The sequence below is a fragment of the Caloenas nicobarica genome, chromosome 5 (assembly GCF_036013445.1).
Source record: "Caloenas nicobarica isolate bCalNic1 chromosome 5, bCalNic1.hap1, whole genome shotgun sequence".
Classification (NCBI taxonomy): domain Eukaryota; kingdom Metazoa; phylum Chordata; class Aves; order Columbiformes; family Columbidae; genus Caloenas; species Caloenas nicobarica.
The window spans coordinates 36701715-36717150 of NC_088249.1; the positions used below are offsets into that span (position 1 = coordinate 36701715).

Here is a 15436-nt window from a genome sequence, read left to right on the forward strand (position 1 = left end):
AATTGGAATGGGGAAGACAGACCTGTCTTGATCTAATCAGAAGGGCCATTTGCTGAATGTGGTGCATTGCTTTGTCAGAGCTGTAATTTGGTGTAGAGCAGTGACTTGTAGAAGAAAGCAGCCAGCTGTCGGCCTGGCGTACAGGCCAGATGCTGGCCTCTTCCGATTGAGTATGAACTTAAAATCCATGTAGGTGATCAGACTTGAGAGGAGCAGGTAGATGTACAGACTAGCTGGCTTGGCTTTCTTCAGAGAGGAGTATTTTTTCGTTCCATGGTCTTAATTGTTGTTGAAGAAATTCTAGCAGGTGAGTGGCAGCATCCTTATTCCTTTCTGCATGGTAGGGGTTTGGTGAACAAAGCATTAGCTCCTTGTCTGCAGAGGACATGAAAAATCTATAAACTGTGCTACAGACATGGAATGGGATAGCTTCATTTCTGTCCATTCTTCTCCAAATGAAGCAAGAAACAAAAGGGGTAAACACAGAGTTTATTGTAGAATCAGCTCCAGATTTGCCACATGGCAGTTGAAATGTCATCTTGAAATGACATTTCAAGGCGGGGGTGTATGCAGACAAAGAGTTCTTCTTTGGTAGAGACTAATTGTCTTGAAGGATGCAAATTTTAGAGAGAGCCCTTTTGTGAAGTAAACATGAGCAAAGTAGTGACATGGAACTAAGGGAAACCCCCTTTTCACTAGGGTGTCTTCTAGGTTCAGTGACAAATCTACACGTTCCCTCTCGTAATGCAGCTTCTTTTTTGTCCGAGTAATTGGAAATGTGAGTTGTGGCTATTTGATCAGAGAAACGCAGAATTCAGTTCTGTCATGGTGACTTCATCTCAGAAGTGCTTAATCTGGAAGTCATACTGCCTTCCCCAGTAGTAGGAGTACTAACCCAGGTTTCCCATCTGTTCTCACATGAAAGAGTACAATGCCCACCTCTGCACTTCTTAAATTTGTTTGGAGTTATCCGGCAATTTTGAATTTCTATGGGAAACTTGGACTAAAAGAAAAAAAAAATCCTCCCGCATTATCAATATCATTTAACTGAAGCAGCTGTGGCTAAATGGGATTTCCCTCAAAATTAAAAGTATTCCTGTGGTCAAGTGTAAAGAAACATAAATTTTTGCAATTTTGTTTTCCCTAAGAACTTTAGATGTTTATGTAAGGAATAGCATGGTATTAGTGTTGAAATGTGTCTCTGTGTTTTATTTGGTTGGTTGTTTTTTGGGTTTTGTTGAGTGTGTGGTTTGGTGTGGTTTTTTGGGTTTTGTTTTGGTTTACTCCATCACTTACTCAGTTATCTTTATGCCAGTTTTCTCCTTCCTTCTTCATAAAACCAGTACACACAGATTTTTAGTTCCAACTTTCTGTCACGAGCATCAAAGTCACGCATGACATTGTTAGCCATCCAGGTCCAAAGTTGCCACTGGAGTTCTTGAAGGCTAAAACCATACTAGGTTGGTGGGACATGTATTCTGCCAGGTCTTTTTCCTTCATTAAAAATAGGAGTTCAACTTTGTGCTTTCTTGATTTCTCAACTGCGCTTTGTGTGTTTGTGTACAAGTCTGGTTTTGCTGTGACAGTGTCTGATAGGCTATGGCTGAATCCCTCAGTCCTCAGGTATGAGCAGTGTCACATCCTGCAATTTTAATTGCTATACTCTGTACTGTCAGAACATTATACCTGAGGTTTGCAAGCTGTTTTACATTCCTCCTCATAAGCGTGTGTTTTCCTGCCTGCCAGCTGGCTGTCAGGTTTGTTGTGCCTTTCCAGGTGGCTGAAGAAGCATTTGATTTATTTATCCTAGCTGTCTAGTATAGTCTGCTGTGTCTTGGAGACCTTCTGAAAGGTGGTGGGAGTATAGGAAGGCTGGCTCTCTTGAAGTTCTTTTGAAACAAATTCTCCAGATGCTCTATCCTCTGGCGTTGTCTTGAAAGGAAAAGCTAAAATTAACTGTAAGCTAGGCAGTCTTCACACCTGAAATATTAGAGAGTGGGCGAAAAGTTCTGTTGTCTCTATAATGCAGCTCCTTTTTGTATTTCCTATGGGGAAGATTGCTTTTTCTGCTCCTGTTACCTTGTGAACTATGAATACTTGGTAAGATTCCTAAATGCTAGAACATTCAAAAGGTTGCTCTTCTGTGTTTCTGAATTTCCCCTTTTCCTCCCCTCCCCACATGTTGTCCATATTTGGCTCAAGACTTACTGTTCCTTTCTTTTTGTTTTTGTAGACCGAGGTGCTTCTGACCAACCAGATCTTTTGGGAATTTTTTAAAAAGAAACTTTGGTGGGTAAAAGATGTGCCATGGAATGGTAGCACCAAAGAGCAACACAGGATCGTCTCTTGCCTTGACTAGCCATGGGTTATTTCTTCTGCTAGTTATCTTTGGTACCTTTATCTTAGAAGCACAGGCCTCAGGTAAGTGAAGCTTTTGCATATGCTGCAAGGAGGGGGAGATATATATAAGTATGGAGGTGGCTTTATATTTTTATGGAGAAGCTGGTGATGACTGATGCATTTGTACACATCTTCCAGTACTCACAGGAAAAACTCTGTCGCTACTTGTTAAGCAGAGGGCAGTGTCTAAACGGAATGAGTCTTGCGTATTAGTAAATAGGTGCTTGTCCTTTACTGTATCATTTTGATTGCCCCTGCGTTTCCCCTCTCCATTCTAATCCCTTCACTACTGCTGGGGGCACTTGGATTGTTTCAAGAGCATGGACCACATTTTGGTTGAGTGAGATTTTAATGTAGACACTCTTATCTGTATGCCCTGTAACAACTGCTCATGTGAAGCAGTTTTGGAAGCATGGGCTGTTTTCAGCTCTTTGCACAGCTGATGAATCTGTTCACTGTTTCCTTGTGTACTATGTTCTGATACCTAACGGCACCCCTCTTTTAGATCCTCTTTGCAGCTTGAGTTTTTCCCCTCTCCCCTTTCTAATTTCTTGATGTTCATCTGATGGACAAGCTTTGTGAATAATGTAAATAGCAGTGCAATGGTATGAGATATAAAATCTCAGTAGAGATGAGGGGATCTGCCTTTTAGAAGTGAGTGAAAGAAGAAAATGTACTGGATAGTCACAAGGTAGTACCTGATGTGAAGTATATGCTTATTTACCCAGTGTACCCTGAAATAAGGAGACTGAGGGGAGTCCTTATTGCTGTCTACAACTATCTGAAAGAAGATTGTAGCGTGGAGGGCGTTGGTCTCTTCTCCGAAGTAGCAAGTGATAGGACAAGGGGAAATGGCCTCAAGTTGCACCAGGGAAGGTTCAGATGGAGTATTAGGAAAAAATTTTTCACAGAAAGGCATTAGAACAGGCTGCCCAGGGAAGCGGTGGAGTCACCATCCCTGGAGGTGTTTAAAAGGCGTTTAGACAAAGTCCTTAGGGACGTGGTTTAATGCTAGAGTTAGGTTATGGTTGGACTTGATGATCCTGAGGGTCTCTTCCAACTGAAATGATTCTATGATTCTATGTCTTTTCTCTCAGACCAGCCATGATGTAGTTTTTGTCTGTGGGAGATGCCTGATCATAAGTGGCATGGGATGGAAGGAATAACTTTGTGTGCTCTTCCGCAAAACTTTGAAAGAGGTTAGTCCCAAAAAAGCATGTAGACTTGACTTTAGCAGCAGTTGCAACATAGGACAATAGCTTGCCTTTGAAAACAAAACCTCAGTTCTCGACATAACTCTAAAAAGTCCTATTTATTTGATGTATCATGGCACCTGAAAATGTCCCACGACCACTGCTCAACATCAGTGAAGCTCAAATTGGCCTCTGTGTGGTAGAGCAGAATAAATGTTAATTGTCAAATGCACTCAAAGCTGAGGTGATCCTATGTGGAAACCTCTGCTGGTGCTGGAAACTGCTGGAGGAGGAGTTGATCTCCTTTTAGTATTTCTGGCTCTTTGAGTTGAGAGAGGCTGCTGAAATCAGGTATCCCAGACTTGTATGTCTTCCTGTCCTGATTTTGGCTTTGTAGGTAATGAGGGGTGGGGTGACACACAAGAGAACGACAAACTGGCAAGAATGGATAGTGTGAGTGGGAAAGGGACAAGGTCTTTTTGGATCTGGTCTATCTGTGTTTTTTCTAGTCTTGCTGTTATTGGTGATAATGTCACTGCCTCATTTCAGATGTAGGCTTGTCAGATATGCCTCCCTGCCTGGGGCTGGAGTGTACCATCCCCATCTGAAACCCCCATTACACACTGCGGCACCTTCCATTGAGTCTGTAATCAGTATGCAAATACCTTGTGCTGCACAGGGCTGCTGGATGGGGAAAGGCAGCCACAACATGGCAAACCTTTCTAATATAATTTTTGAGGCATCCAGTCTCACTAACGAAAGTAGTAATTAAAAATGTCAGAAGACCTGAGAGTGGTTCTGCATTGTTTCCCTTTCCGTGTTCCTTTTGCTTCAGGATCTGAAACCAGCTGTGGTAAACTGATCAGGGCAGATCATCAGCTAAATAGGATTATAGTGGCCTGGCATGAACCATTTCCTGCAGGGGAAGTGGGAAAGTGAGTGCATGTGGAGGGGAGCCCAAGATCATAGCGCAGGGTGAGACTTGCAAGGGAAAAAAATCCTGGGGGAGGGAGAGGGCTCGCTGAGGAGCGCTTCCATGTGCAGGTTTTCTGAGACAGGGAGGTAGCAGCCCAGCTTCTGGGAGGGAGGGATGGTGGTGCTTGGTAATGTGTCATAGTCCCGGAGAACTGCACCTGCAGCAGCACGCCAGCCATGAGTAACATTAATGAGCAAGCCAGCCAAGAAGCAGAGCGCCAGATGGAGAAACAAAAGAATACTGACGAGGCGCTCAAAAAATCATCTTTCCCTCATCTTTGTCCTCCAGCCACCCTACCACCCTCACTTTATTAGTTTACATAGCAAAATTGTTCCAAGGAGGCAGAGCAAAGCGATGTTAACATGAAACAAGAGACTGTATTAAATCTCTTGGTGACAATGCTTATCTTGAATGCAGGACCAATGTGACATGTTCACAATTGCTACAAAAGCTGAAGAATGTTCTCATAAAGACAGACAAGCATGGCCACAATGGCTGGCTCAGCTCTGAGTGAAAAAGCAGAGCTTGTGATTCCTGTGTTTAAAACCATATGATGTATATTGTATTGCAATAATTTTGCTGTTTAGAAATTCTATTGCTTGAGTTCAGGAGGCTTAGAGAGATATTCATGTTCTCGGCAGGAATGCGTTCTCTTTGCCATGTGTTTATTTAGACAGCAGACTCATTTCCAGTCAGCAAGCATCTGGTCTGTCCTCTGGTAATAAATTGTTTTTATTTATGTATAGATTTTTTAGAAAAATCTTCAGCACTTTATCTCAAGCAATCTATCCAAATATGCCGGAGTGCTGTGAGATGAGTATAAGTTGCTTAGCCTCTAAGCACACTTGCAGAATTTAGGTAAACTGCTCCTTTTTCACACAAAGATTTTCATGGGAATATAAAAATAGCCGCTGCACATATTTTAACACAAAACAAATGCAACATTTGGTGATGGGCAAGCAATGAAGCGATGTCAGAAGAGGAGGATTTATGGAAACTTCGGTGCTGTTTAGAAATATTTTTTTGATCTCTCTCACTGTTGTGCCTTTTTTCCTGTCTGGCAAGTTCTCTGGGATTAGTTGGGGAAAACAATGAAGGAATGAGCAGGCAAAGAGACTTGGAAAATAAGGATCTGAAATGCTGAGTCTTAGTTCTCATCTGTCTCTTCTGTTTTCTTTGAGGGTTCATCTGGAATGTAGATAACATCTCTCTACTAAGCACCCCAGATATGGGGAATTTTTGAAGAGTTGGAGAGGACTAATAGCAATCATTTTGTCTGCTTTTCTGTAGATGAGTCTTCTCCACTCTTTCTTCGTTGCTGTGATTTTTTTTTTTTTAATTTTATTTTTTATTATTATTATTACTACTATTTTTTTCTCCCTCCCATCTTTGGCCCTTAAGGTTATTCCCAAGCTCTCAAAGGCCTTGTGTTTATATCTCATTCGCAATGGTCCGCCTGGCTGGTTGGGCTATTTTTGGAAGGATGACAGTGGAACAGAATAAGTTCATTAAGTTTTAACATGTAGTCTCTAAAATACTTTGAAAGCTTCCTATCATTTATATTGCAAATGTTGTAATATCTCTTGGATTCATAACCAGCTCTGCCAGAAACCTACCAAAACATAGGCTGGGCCTTTCATTATTGATAAAAGCTTGACCTGATCCTGGGAAATACAAGTAGAGGTGTTGGTAAAAGTATTAAACATCCTGAATTAAGCAAATATCAATAGACATAAAGAAGAGATTTTAAATATTAACCTTTAAAAATAATAATAATGCAGGCTCAATGAATCCAAGTTCATTTAGATTTAGACACAGCCTGATTTTTTTTTTTTTTTTTTTTTTTTGTGTTGACTGATCACATGTGAACTGCTATAAAGCTAGCTCTTTATTTTTTGGGATTGCCATTAAAGTGATAAATTGAGCTCAAATAAACTGAAACGACTTCATTCCTGTGTATTGTCTGTGATGCAAACGCAGCCAATCTGCTGCTTGTTGTTCTAAGGTCTTTTCAGTGCCAAGGTTATTCTGCACAGAAGCTCTTGGATACTGCTGGTATTTGTTTGCATTGCACAGAACAGCTTGTTAGAGCGCACTCCAGTCATTGAGCAGATTCAGACTTGTTTCTATTCTTTGGGAATCTATGCAAAGCAGAGGTTTCCTTTGTCTCTAATTATGCAGCTGAAAGGAAAGCATTTATACAGCTAGAGATGAATTCCATGGTCATGAAAACAAGGACACTATAACACTGGATGGCCAGACAGAAATGGGGGGAGGTGTTGCACATGAGTAGAGGATCTTGATTGTAGCCTGCATCCTTCATGTAAGTGTGCATTTGGAGAAATTTCAGAGTCAGCCCAAAGAAGCGTGTAGTTCTCCATGGAGAGGAGGGGGAGCAAGTTTGACGTGCAGTTCCTCTTTCTAGTCCCTTTGGAGAGCTTAGTGAGAGCAGAGTGGTATGGAGCAACATGGTGAGGAGCTGCAGAATAATGGCCAGGCTGTAAAGGTGGCTAAGAAGCAGAGGCAGATGGACCCAGAATTAGAATATTCAAATAATAAAATTCACACTATTACTACACTGATACAGGTAGTGTTATTTAAGCAGCTGGCTTGAAGGGAGTTATAGGAATCTTAGGAAGCCACAAAACTTATTTAATTTTAACCAGTTCTAATGGTTGAAGGATGAATTAAAGGAAACATAATAGTAACCCTGAATTTTGCTTTTGTCTGTCCTAGGTTTTCCCAGCAAATCCAAAGGACCTGCATGTAAGTAGACTTATATTCACTGCTTTGCTATGATAAATGAGTGTGATATTTTACTGGTTAATGTTATACTTTTGTTGTGTTGGATAGGCTGAGATACATCTCTATGCCCCATTCTCATTTTTGTCCCTTGTATTTGGGAAAGATGACTGCCCTCAGTTGGAGAGAGGGTGGTCAACTTCATATGTGTCACTGTGTTTGAAGAGATCCCCGTGCCTTCTATAGCATTTAACTGCAAATAACTCAAGAAAACCCAAATATAATATCTCATTAAAACGCAGAGAGGCTGCTTGTGGGAGTTTTGAGAGGCTGACAGGATACAGAGGACAGAGAGGACAAGCTGGGGCAAACACCCCTTTTGTTTCCTTTAATCAAGAAAAGTGAACATCACAGAGCATGAAACTGGATATCTTCCATTGGATACTCCTGCTTTTCATTTCCTGTGCTTGGAAAAAGTCTGAAATAGTTCCTGTGTGTATGTTATGGATGTATGTAACTTTGGGAGATACTGGGAAGCATATTTGTCTTCTGTATATGTTCTAAATGTATAAAATTTTTATGTAAATCTTTATTGAACTCTGAAATTTGATCTGTTCAGTTTGAACTTTCCCTTCTCTTCCAAAAAAAAAATTGAATACAGGAATAGAGTCCGAGGGGAATAAATTCCTAATGAATTATTTAAAGGTGTGGAAGGGGAATTGTACCACCTACCAAATTTTGGTCTTCAGAGAGTAGGAGACAGGAGAAGTGCTAATGGAATCCTCTGAATCCCGGATTTTTAATCCAATGCCAGAATTTTATTCCTGGCAAGACACACCTAGTATTAAGGGGCTTGCAGTTCTTGGCCATGGTTGCTAGCAGAAAAATAAGATGATTTAGGAAGTAACTCAAGAGTTTTCTGGTCCAACTCACCTTAGCTTCTTGGGCTAGAATGAGAAAGATGGAAACTGGTAGGAGCTTCATTGCAGAGTGAAGCAGGAGGGGCACTGAATGGCATGGATTCTTCCTCAAGAGAAGGTGTTTGTGAACCTCAGTCCAGGTTCTGACTCATCACCATCCTGGTGTCCCTTGATGACCGCAGCCCGCTACGTTGAAGATAGACTTGTCTGTCTTCTTATGCAGCTTCCTTCTCTCACTGAGTCCATCGTCTCTGTCTACTGGAGCCAATTGTTTGGGAAGAGTTTGGGATTGTTCCTAGTGTCATGGGAAAAGTCCTGACAGTGGGACAGAAAAAAGTCTGCTTGCTGTCACCTTCTGCCACAAGGATTTACCACCTCCTGTTTATGCTGCCAGCTCTTACTGACTCTGGAGCAGGGATGGCAGAAGAAGAAGTAAATTCACTCTGGAACTGTGGCAAATTTCAGCCTGGGCTGTTACTGCAAATACTGCTGGAATAGCTGGTGTGTGGTAGGTAAAGCTGTGGAGTAGATACATTCCTCTATGCTTACATGAGTGATGAGTGGCAAACAAGTGGTAGGGCAGGGTGGGTAGCCGTAGGCTGTTGGATCTTCAGTTTTTGTGGCTGAATCTGTCAAGGCCCTGTGTTAAACCCAGCAATCTGTATCTAGAATCAGGATTGGTAAAATACTGCTGGTAACAAGCTGCAGATGGTCAAGAGTGAAGGTAAGGTGCTGAAGGCACTTGAACAGCAAGCTCAAAAATGCTTGTATCTTCATGAGAGTAATTGGAACCCAGTGACAGGATTATGGCATTGTCTCAAGGGGTTGTACCTCCTTATCTGTGTGCACTGATCTGCAGCTAAAAAAACATTTTCCTATTAGTGAACTGAAACCTCTGGAGAGTGTTATCTTCCTCTGCAAGCAGGAATTCCCCTGAGGCTCTGCTTTTTGCCAAGTGTTGTACTGGAGTTGGAGGGCTGTCAAATTGCATGATTCCAGATGTTGTTGAAGGGATTTGAAGTAACCCCTTAGGTATGGGGCTGCTTAGATGAGTTATAAGATGTTCTAGGTAGATTAGGCTAGAGGGGTCTTGTTGCTAACCTGTTGGAGAAAAAAATGAGCTTTTTGGCCCAGCCTAGTACAGTGATCCTTTTATTATGGAAGGAGGAGGGGAACTTTTGGAGTTCCAGTGCTGGGAAGACTGCCTCATCTCAAGAGGTTGTGGGGATGTTCCCTCACTGCTCGTGTACCTTGGCCTGGCTGGTGCTGGATGAAGATGTGTTCCTTTTCTGAAGGGCAAATGCCATGAATGAAAGGATAAGTGTATTTATGTGTTTGGCATGGTAAGGAGCCTTTCAGGGGAAGCAAAAGCCAAAGAATTGAACAGTAGGGTAACAAAATAGCATCTTTAAGTCCTGTGGCCTCAGCATTTTACGTCTAGCCACTTAATTAAATGGGGAACATATTTCTTGTTTGAGAGCAGAAAGAAACATTGCTGCTGCTTTCGAGATATTTTTTACTTTGTCAATAAAGGGAGAAGCATGTCTGAAATGTTGCCTCGCTGGTGGATGTTGTGTTATGAGTTTTCAACCCATAGATAGGGAAGAAACATGGGAGGCCTGACACATGCAGGGTCATACTAGAAAGCCAGAGGTGGCTTCTGCTTCTCTGGCTTGAAGGAATATTTTCTATGTCATAAGACCAACATGGTTTATAATAAGTTTTGTGTCAGACATACCCTAAGGCACCCATAAAACTATCCATAAAGAAAGAGAATAAAACTGTTTTGTGATCTTGCCAATTTTGTTGTTTAGGCAATTTTGCATTTTCTTCTGCTTCTTTTTCAGCAGAGATGTCAGCTGCTGAAACAACAGGTGAAGTGTTTCTGGTTTAGGTAGAACTAGAATATTTGGAAGGAAATGACTCTTCAGGCATAGAAGAGGACTAGAAGCAAATGGAGATTTGTAGGAAGGTGGTGGAATAGATTGAAGGTGAATAAGGATCAGGGGAGAGTAAGATTCTAGGAAGGAGATGAAATGGACAGAGGAGTGCAGCAAAACAGGAAGGTGAAGGTTTCCACAGGTGAAGTTGTGAAAAAGATTGTGGTGGTTTAAAAAGCCAATTAGTGGGTTGGTGGTTAAGTAGTGTAAGTCCTGAAAGAAGGTGGTGTTTTACTTATGCAAGCAGATTACAATGGTTGAGAATAGCGTGGCCTTGGGAGGGAGGACTCTAGTAGAAATATATATGTGTATATATGTGTGTCTGTATTTTTTTTTTTTTATGGTTAGGTAAGAGTGTCTTAATGCAGGAGGATGCAGGATATGCCCTTACAACATCAGGCTCTGAGGCTTTTCTATATGCAACAGGAGTGACTAATGAGACACTGACAGAGAGTTTAAGAACTTCAGGGTTACAAAGTGTGTGCACTGCCAGGGACTGAAGCTTCAAGGCAGGAATCTCCCCACGGCAGGAGCAGAGCAGGATGGAGATGCCAGTTGTTGGAGCACTGGCTGTGTCTGCTCTAATGTCATTGCTGGGGATCTGGCAGGGAGAGAAACTGTGAAAGGCCATATAGCAACAGTGTGTGCAACAGGATATAGGGAGGAGTTTCAAGTGGAAGTTGCTGCCATGTTTAGAGAAATATCCGTGACTTTTTCAGAAAGTTCTGCTTTTCTTTGTTTGTGTTCAGTTTTATAGTTAAAAGCTGCTTTGTTCTTCTGCCCAATCCTACATTTGTTTGGCTGCTATACCCACTGTAGAGAAACTCTTCCTGTAGACAAGATAAACCTGTTAAAGCTGCTAGACCCTGTATCCGTGTTAACACCAAGGTAACACTCCCTGCTGATGGTGATGCTTTCCAGGTGGGGTCTGTGTGTCACTGTGTGTGTGGAACAAAGTTATATCAGAGTGGGTTAGGGACTTCTGGTACTGCCTCTGTGCTGGACCACCAGCATCCTGGAGATTTATCACAAGGAGACTTACCTGATACTGCAGAGGCCTTTAAGAATGTGCTTCTGGTGTGTCATACAAACCCCACAGCTGTGGATTTAACCCTGTCTGGGAGGAGAGAAGTGCAGGTTTTTAATGTTGTTTCCTCTTGTCCAATCCACTCCTACCTTCAGAGCCAGCTAACTTTGAAACTCGGAGTCCTGGAGATGTGCCTGCTGTGTAAGCTATCTCCAGTAGTTCAAGTTTAGGCCTGCTGACATGCTTCTCAAAAAGGACCCATGCTGTCAGAGCTGTGCTGAGCCATGCATCATGCTGCAGCACATCTTCTCTTTAGCGCAGGCAAAGGACCATAACTATAATGCTTTGTATTATCCTAAAGCTTGTACTTCGTCCATTCTGTTGCTGGTTTTGCTTTCCCTAGCAAAAGTAACCTTTGAATGCTCCTGGAGAACAACCTCCAGGATTCATCGTAAACACTTCCTCGGTTGTAATTGACTGAGGTTATAAGATGCTGAGAAAAGAGAAAGGCTTTATCATTTGAGTATTTAGGTTTTACTGTCACTTTTCTTTCAACTGAGGAAACTATTCAATTTTGATATGTAAGCTGAAAAATCTGAACATGGTCACAAGTTGCGATGAGTTTGCCTTTGAGTGCAAGTCTTAGTGAAATCCATGAAAATGGCAAGTTTGGTTTTCCAATTATATTCTTTTAGTGCTCCACTTCTTTGTCTTTCCCAACAAGCTAGTCTTGTTGCAAATGTTATTGACAGTAGCCCAAAGCAGAAATTAGTCTAGCCGTGATAACAAAATGTGATGTCCTTGAGCTAGCATAATTTTAACATTCAGGTCTTCCCACTTTTAATCTCTTTATTTGCATTTACTTCTCAAATACTTAAATGTTATCTTTAATGTGACAGTTTCTGCTTTGACAGCAGCTGTTTCCTCCATGGCATTTAGTAAGCTAGACTCCACTTTTAGAATAGTTGGGGGAAATGTACAGCGCTTGAAGAACTGAGCTCTCTGTTGGTGCAGGATCCTTGTTCAATTTTGTGTCACTGAAGTGATAGTGAAACAAATAGTTGGCAAGTTTGGTCTGAGGCCGACGACAAGACTGGTAGTCAGGCCCTGTTGGCACACCCCTGCCATGGGGGAAAGAGGTGCATGCAATGGTGGCCAGATAGCTGCTGGCATAAGGCCATGCCTGTGGTGGGTGAGCACACTTGAAGTTCAGTGTGGATGCACTGCTGGAAGAGGTCAGGCCCTGTGCAAGTTCTGCCTCCTCTTAGCAGGCTGGAGAACTGACAGCCTCTTGGCATGTGCCTCCAGCTGTGGGGATGCCTCAGAGCTGGAGCACCTTTCCAGAGCACTGGGGTTTTTTTAATATATATATATATTCTATATTTTTTATATATATATATACACTTTTTTTTTTTAACCCCTGTCAGTGTTGCCTTGGTCATGTTTGGTCCCACTGCAACCAACTTTTTCCAGTCTTGAACTGTTTCCATGTTAGAGTCGAGTCTTAGCGTGGGCAGTGGTATGATTGCATGGGGAAAAGGGGACATTGCAACCTATCATCCAGTACGTAAGTAAGGCCGCTTTTAGCATCCTTGATTTTTGCTGTCAATAAAACTGAGAGACTGGTGGAATTTGCTAATTAGGGGTGTTATGAGGAGATTCTTTCTCTGACTACAGTCAGAGTGAGCAAAGACTTAACTACTTACCACATACCTCTGGCCACCTGCCATTTGTCTGAGGCAGGTCAGGAGTGTTTCATGCTTGGCTGTGTCAGGTACCATGGAGCGATTTGAGAGGATGAAAATGGATGTCTGTTCTGCATCCTCTGACAGCAGAGAAGCATCCATCACTAAGTCTGTTTCCATCCGCTGAACTCTTAACTTAATTAGCTGCTTTAAATGGAGGAAATTTTTCCCCTGACATTAGTTAGTTAGTAGCATCAAGGGAGGGTGTCTGCAGAACCGAAGCTTTTGTGTTTTTCATTTTAAAATGAGCTGGGTTTGGCAGCATTTCAAAGCTGCTTGCCAGCGTGCACCCTGCACAAATGAAACCAAATGCGTCTCCCTTTCCAAAGCGGTCTGTCACCTTCCTTCTTTCTGTGGTGACAGATGCTGGCCTCCTCATTATGTGCAGAGGTACTTCTCTATAGGTAGGAGTTCAAACACCTAAGCAGCAGTGAGATGGTTGAACTTTTCAAGATGAAATTGTTCTCCTTTCCTTTCTGGTAGAGGGATTTGGGGCTCTCATGTTATTTCTGCCATGTTAGAGTAGCTTCACCTAATCTCATAGTGAAGTGGGAGTCACTGTAAATGCAGCAGTTTGTGAATGGTGAACAGCGTAGCTTTACAGTTAACCTGTATTTTACCTGGTATAAAACTTAGTTTAATTTTACTTCTCAGCCATTGTGGTGATGATCTCCCTTTTCTTCTGCAGTGGGAGGCTTTCTGGGAGATGGTAGGAAATGGTAAGCTGTACGAAACTTTTTTGCAGAAAATTCTATAGCATTTAAAACAATCAATACTTGAAGTAGGTTTTCCCTGGTCATTCCCTGACTGGTATTTGAGTCGATGAAAACTGAATGCTAAATTGAAAACAAAAATAAAAAGCCCTCTGGTAACGATCTATCATTTGTTACATATCACATGGTGGCAGGATCAAACTTGTGGTGCCTGGTCGGGTCTCTGATCTCCCCACAGCAACTATTTCAGTTGCTTTTGCAGGGAATGTGACTGTTCTCCATCCCTTTGGAGTAGCTTTCTTCTTGGGAGAGGTTCTTCCCTGGGGCTGTAAGGAGATGTAATTATGTTGATTAGTGTCTTTGAGCCCTGCTCTCCTATACCAATATCTGTTATGCCTAGTCTAATGACCAGCTGTAACGATTTTTAACGTCATGCAATTGTTTAGCAGTAGCAAGAGAGCAGTCGGGGACCTTTTTCCTTTTTTCACATCTTCCCTGAGCTCATCTTTGTCCTCGCATGTGTGTTTAGAGAACACAAGGCCCCAACATACGGCTGCTGCGCCCTGGGCCCCCACCCCTCATGCATGAATTCATCAGCTTGATCTTTCCACCCCTGCTCCTCGCGAGGGTTGGATGGCAGCTGCAGCTCCTGTCAAGCATGATGCCGGGCAGGGAGCTTTGCGGGGGAGAGTTACAAAAGGCCCAGTTTAAATAATCTGTGTAAGGGCACAGCCGAGGCTCTGTCACCCAGGCCCCACCGCTTGTCTTCTGGTGCTATGGTTGTAATGACATTAGCATTTCAAAAAGTGGATTATCACGGCCCCCAGGTTCTAAGGGGAGGATATTTTGGCTGTTACATGAAAAACTGCTTTCTGTCTTATCTCTGTGTTTTTTTCTCTTGTGTGTGGATCCTGAAAGGATGGTGAAGGTGTCCACAACATGTTAAGAGTGGGTTGTTGCTGTTGTGAGGAAGCTGTTTGTTTGTAGCCCTAATTGTGGAATGGTAGATGTGAAGTTGTTGTTGCTGATAGCATTCATATTTGCTAATGTGGAGTGACTGCCTGAGAATTTACTAATAGAAAAGTTAACTAAAGGGAGTGTCTTGAGATTACAACTGTATGCTGGAGAAGCATCATCCTGAAGTCATGCTTACAGGAAGAAGTTAAGGTAACTACACTGTTAACAGTTTGTCTCTTGTATTTCAATGAAAGGAAATGGGCAGCACACACATCCTATTAATTCTCTGCCTTTCAGGCTTCTTATGGTACCAAAAACACTTTCTGTGCCCAGCATGGGATTTCAGGGTGGTTCTTTGGAGAAATGGTTGTATTTTTTTCTAAGGTCTTGTTTAAAAACAAAAATTCCTCAAGTGAAGCTTATTTCCTGACATTTGCAACTCTATTGCAGTATCCTCACTTTGGATCAATGTTCAGTTGATCTTTGTTTTTCACTAAGTTAACTTTCCTTTTCCTATGTTGTTTGTGTTGAAAACTTGCATTAAGGCCCTACATAAACTGGATTATCCCATCAGTCGCTATCTCCTCTCCAGTTCCCTTACCTGTAGGAAAGATAGGTCAGGCCAGGCAAGTTGGTCATCTGGTCCCTGGGGCAAGAGAGCAAAGGGAATCATCTTATTTGCCTACCAGAGAGGGACAAGAATACTTTGTGCAACCTCTTTAACTGTGTATGGGCCCTAAAAATCAGTAGCTGACCCACAGCACCTGAAATAGGGGCCCCTTGACTTGCCTCTGTGAGCATGGTTGGAGGGCATGTAGCAGAA

General features: G+C 42.3%; 1 protein-coding gene across 3 annotated transcripts in view; it reads left to right on the forward strand.

Moving 5' to 3' along the window:
* The window catches only part of SUSD6 (sushi domain containing 6), an 88288-nt gene that overhangs the window by 35303 nt on the left and 37549 nt on the right, over positions 1-15436 (forward strand). For all 3 annotated transcript variants that reach the window (XM_065636194.1, XM_065636193.1, XM_065636195.1), the window contains 2 exons: positions 2234-2421; positions 7306-7335. In XM_065636194.1, the coding sequence (XP_065492266.1) occupies positions 2301-2421; positions 7306-7335 (151 nt within the window). In that variant the 5' untranslated portion in view covers positions 2234-2300. The remainder of the gene's footprint in view (positions 1-2233; positions 2422-7305; positions 7336-15436) is intronic.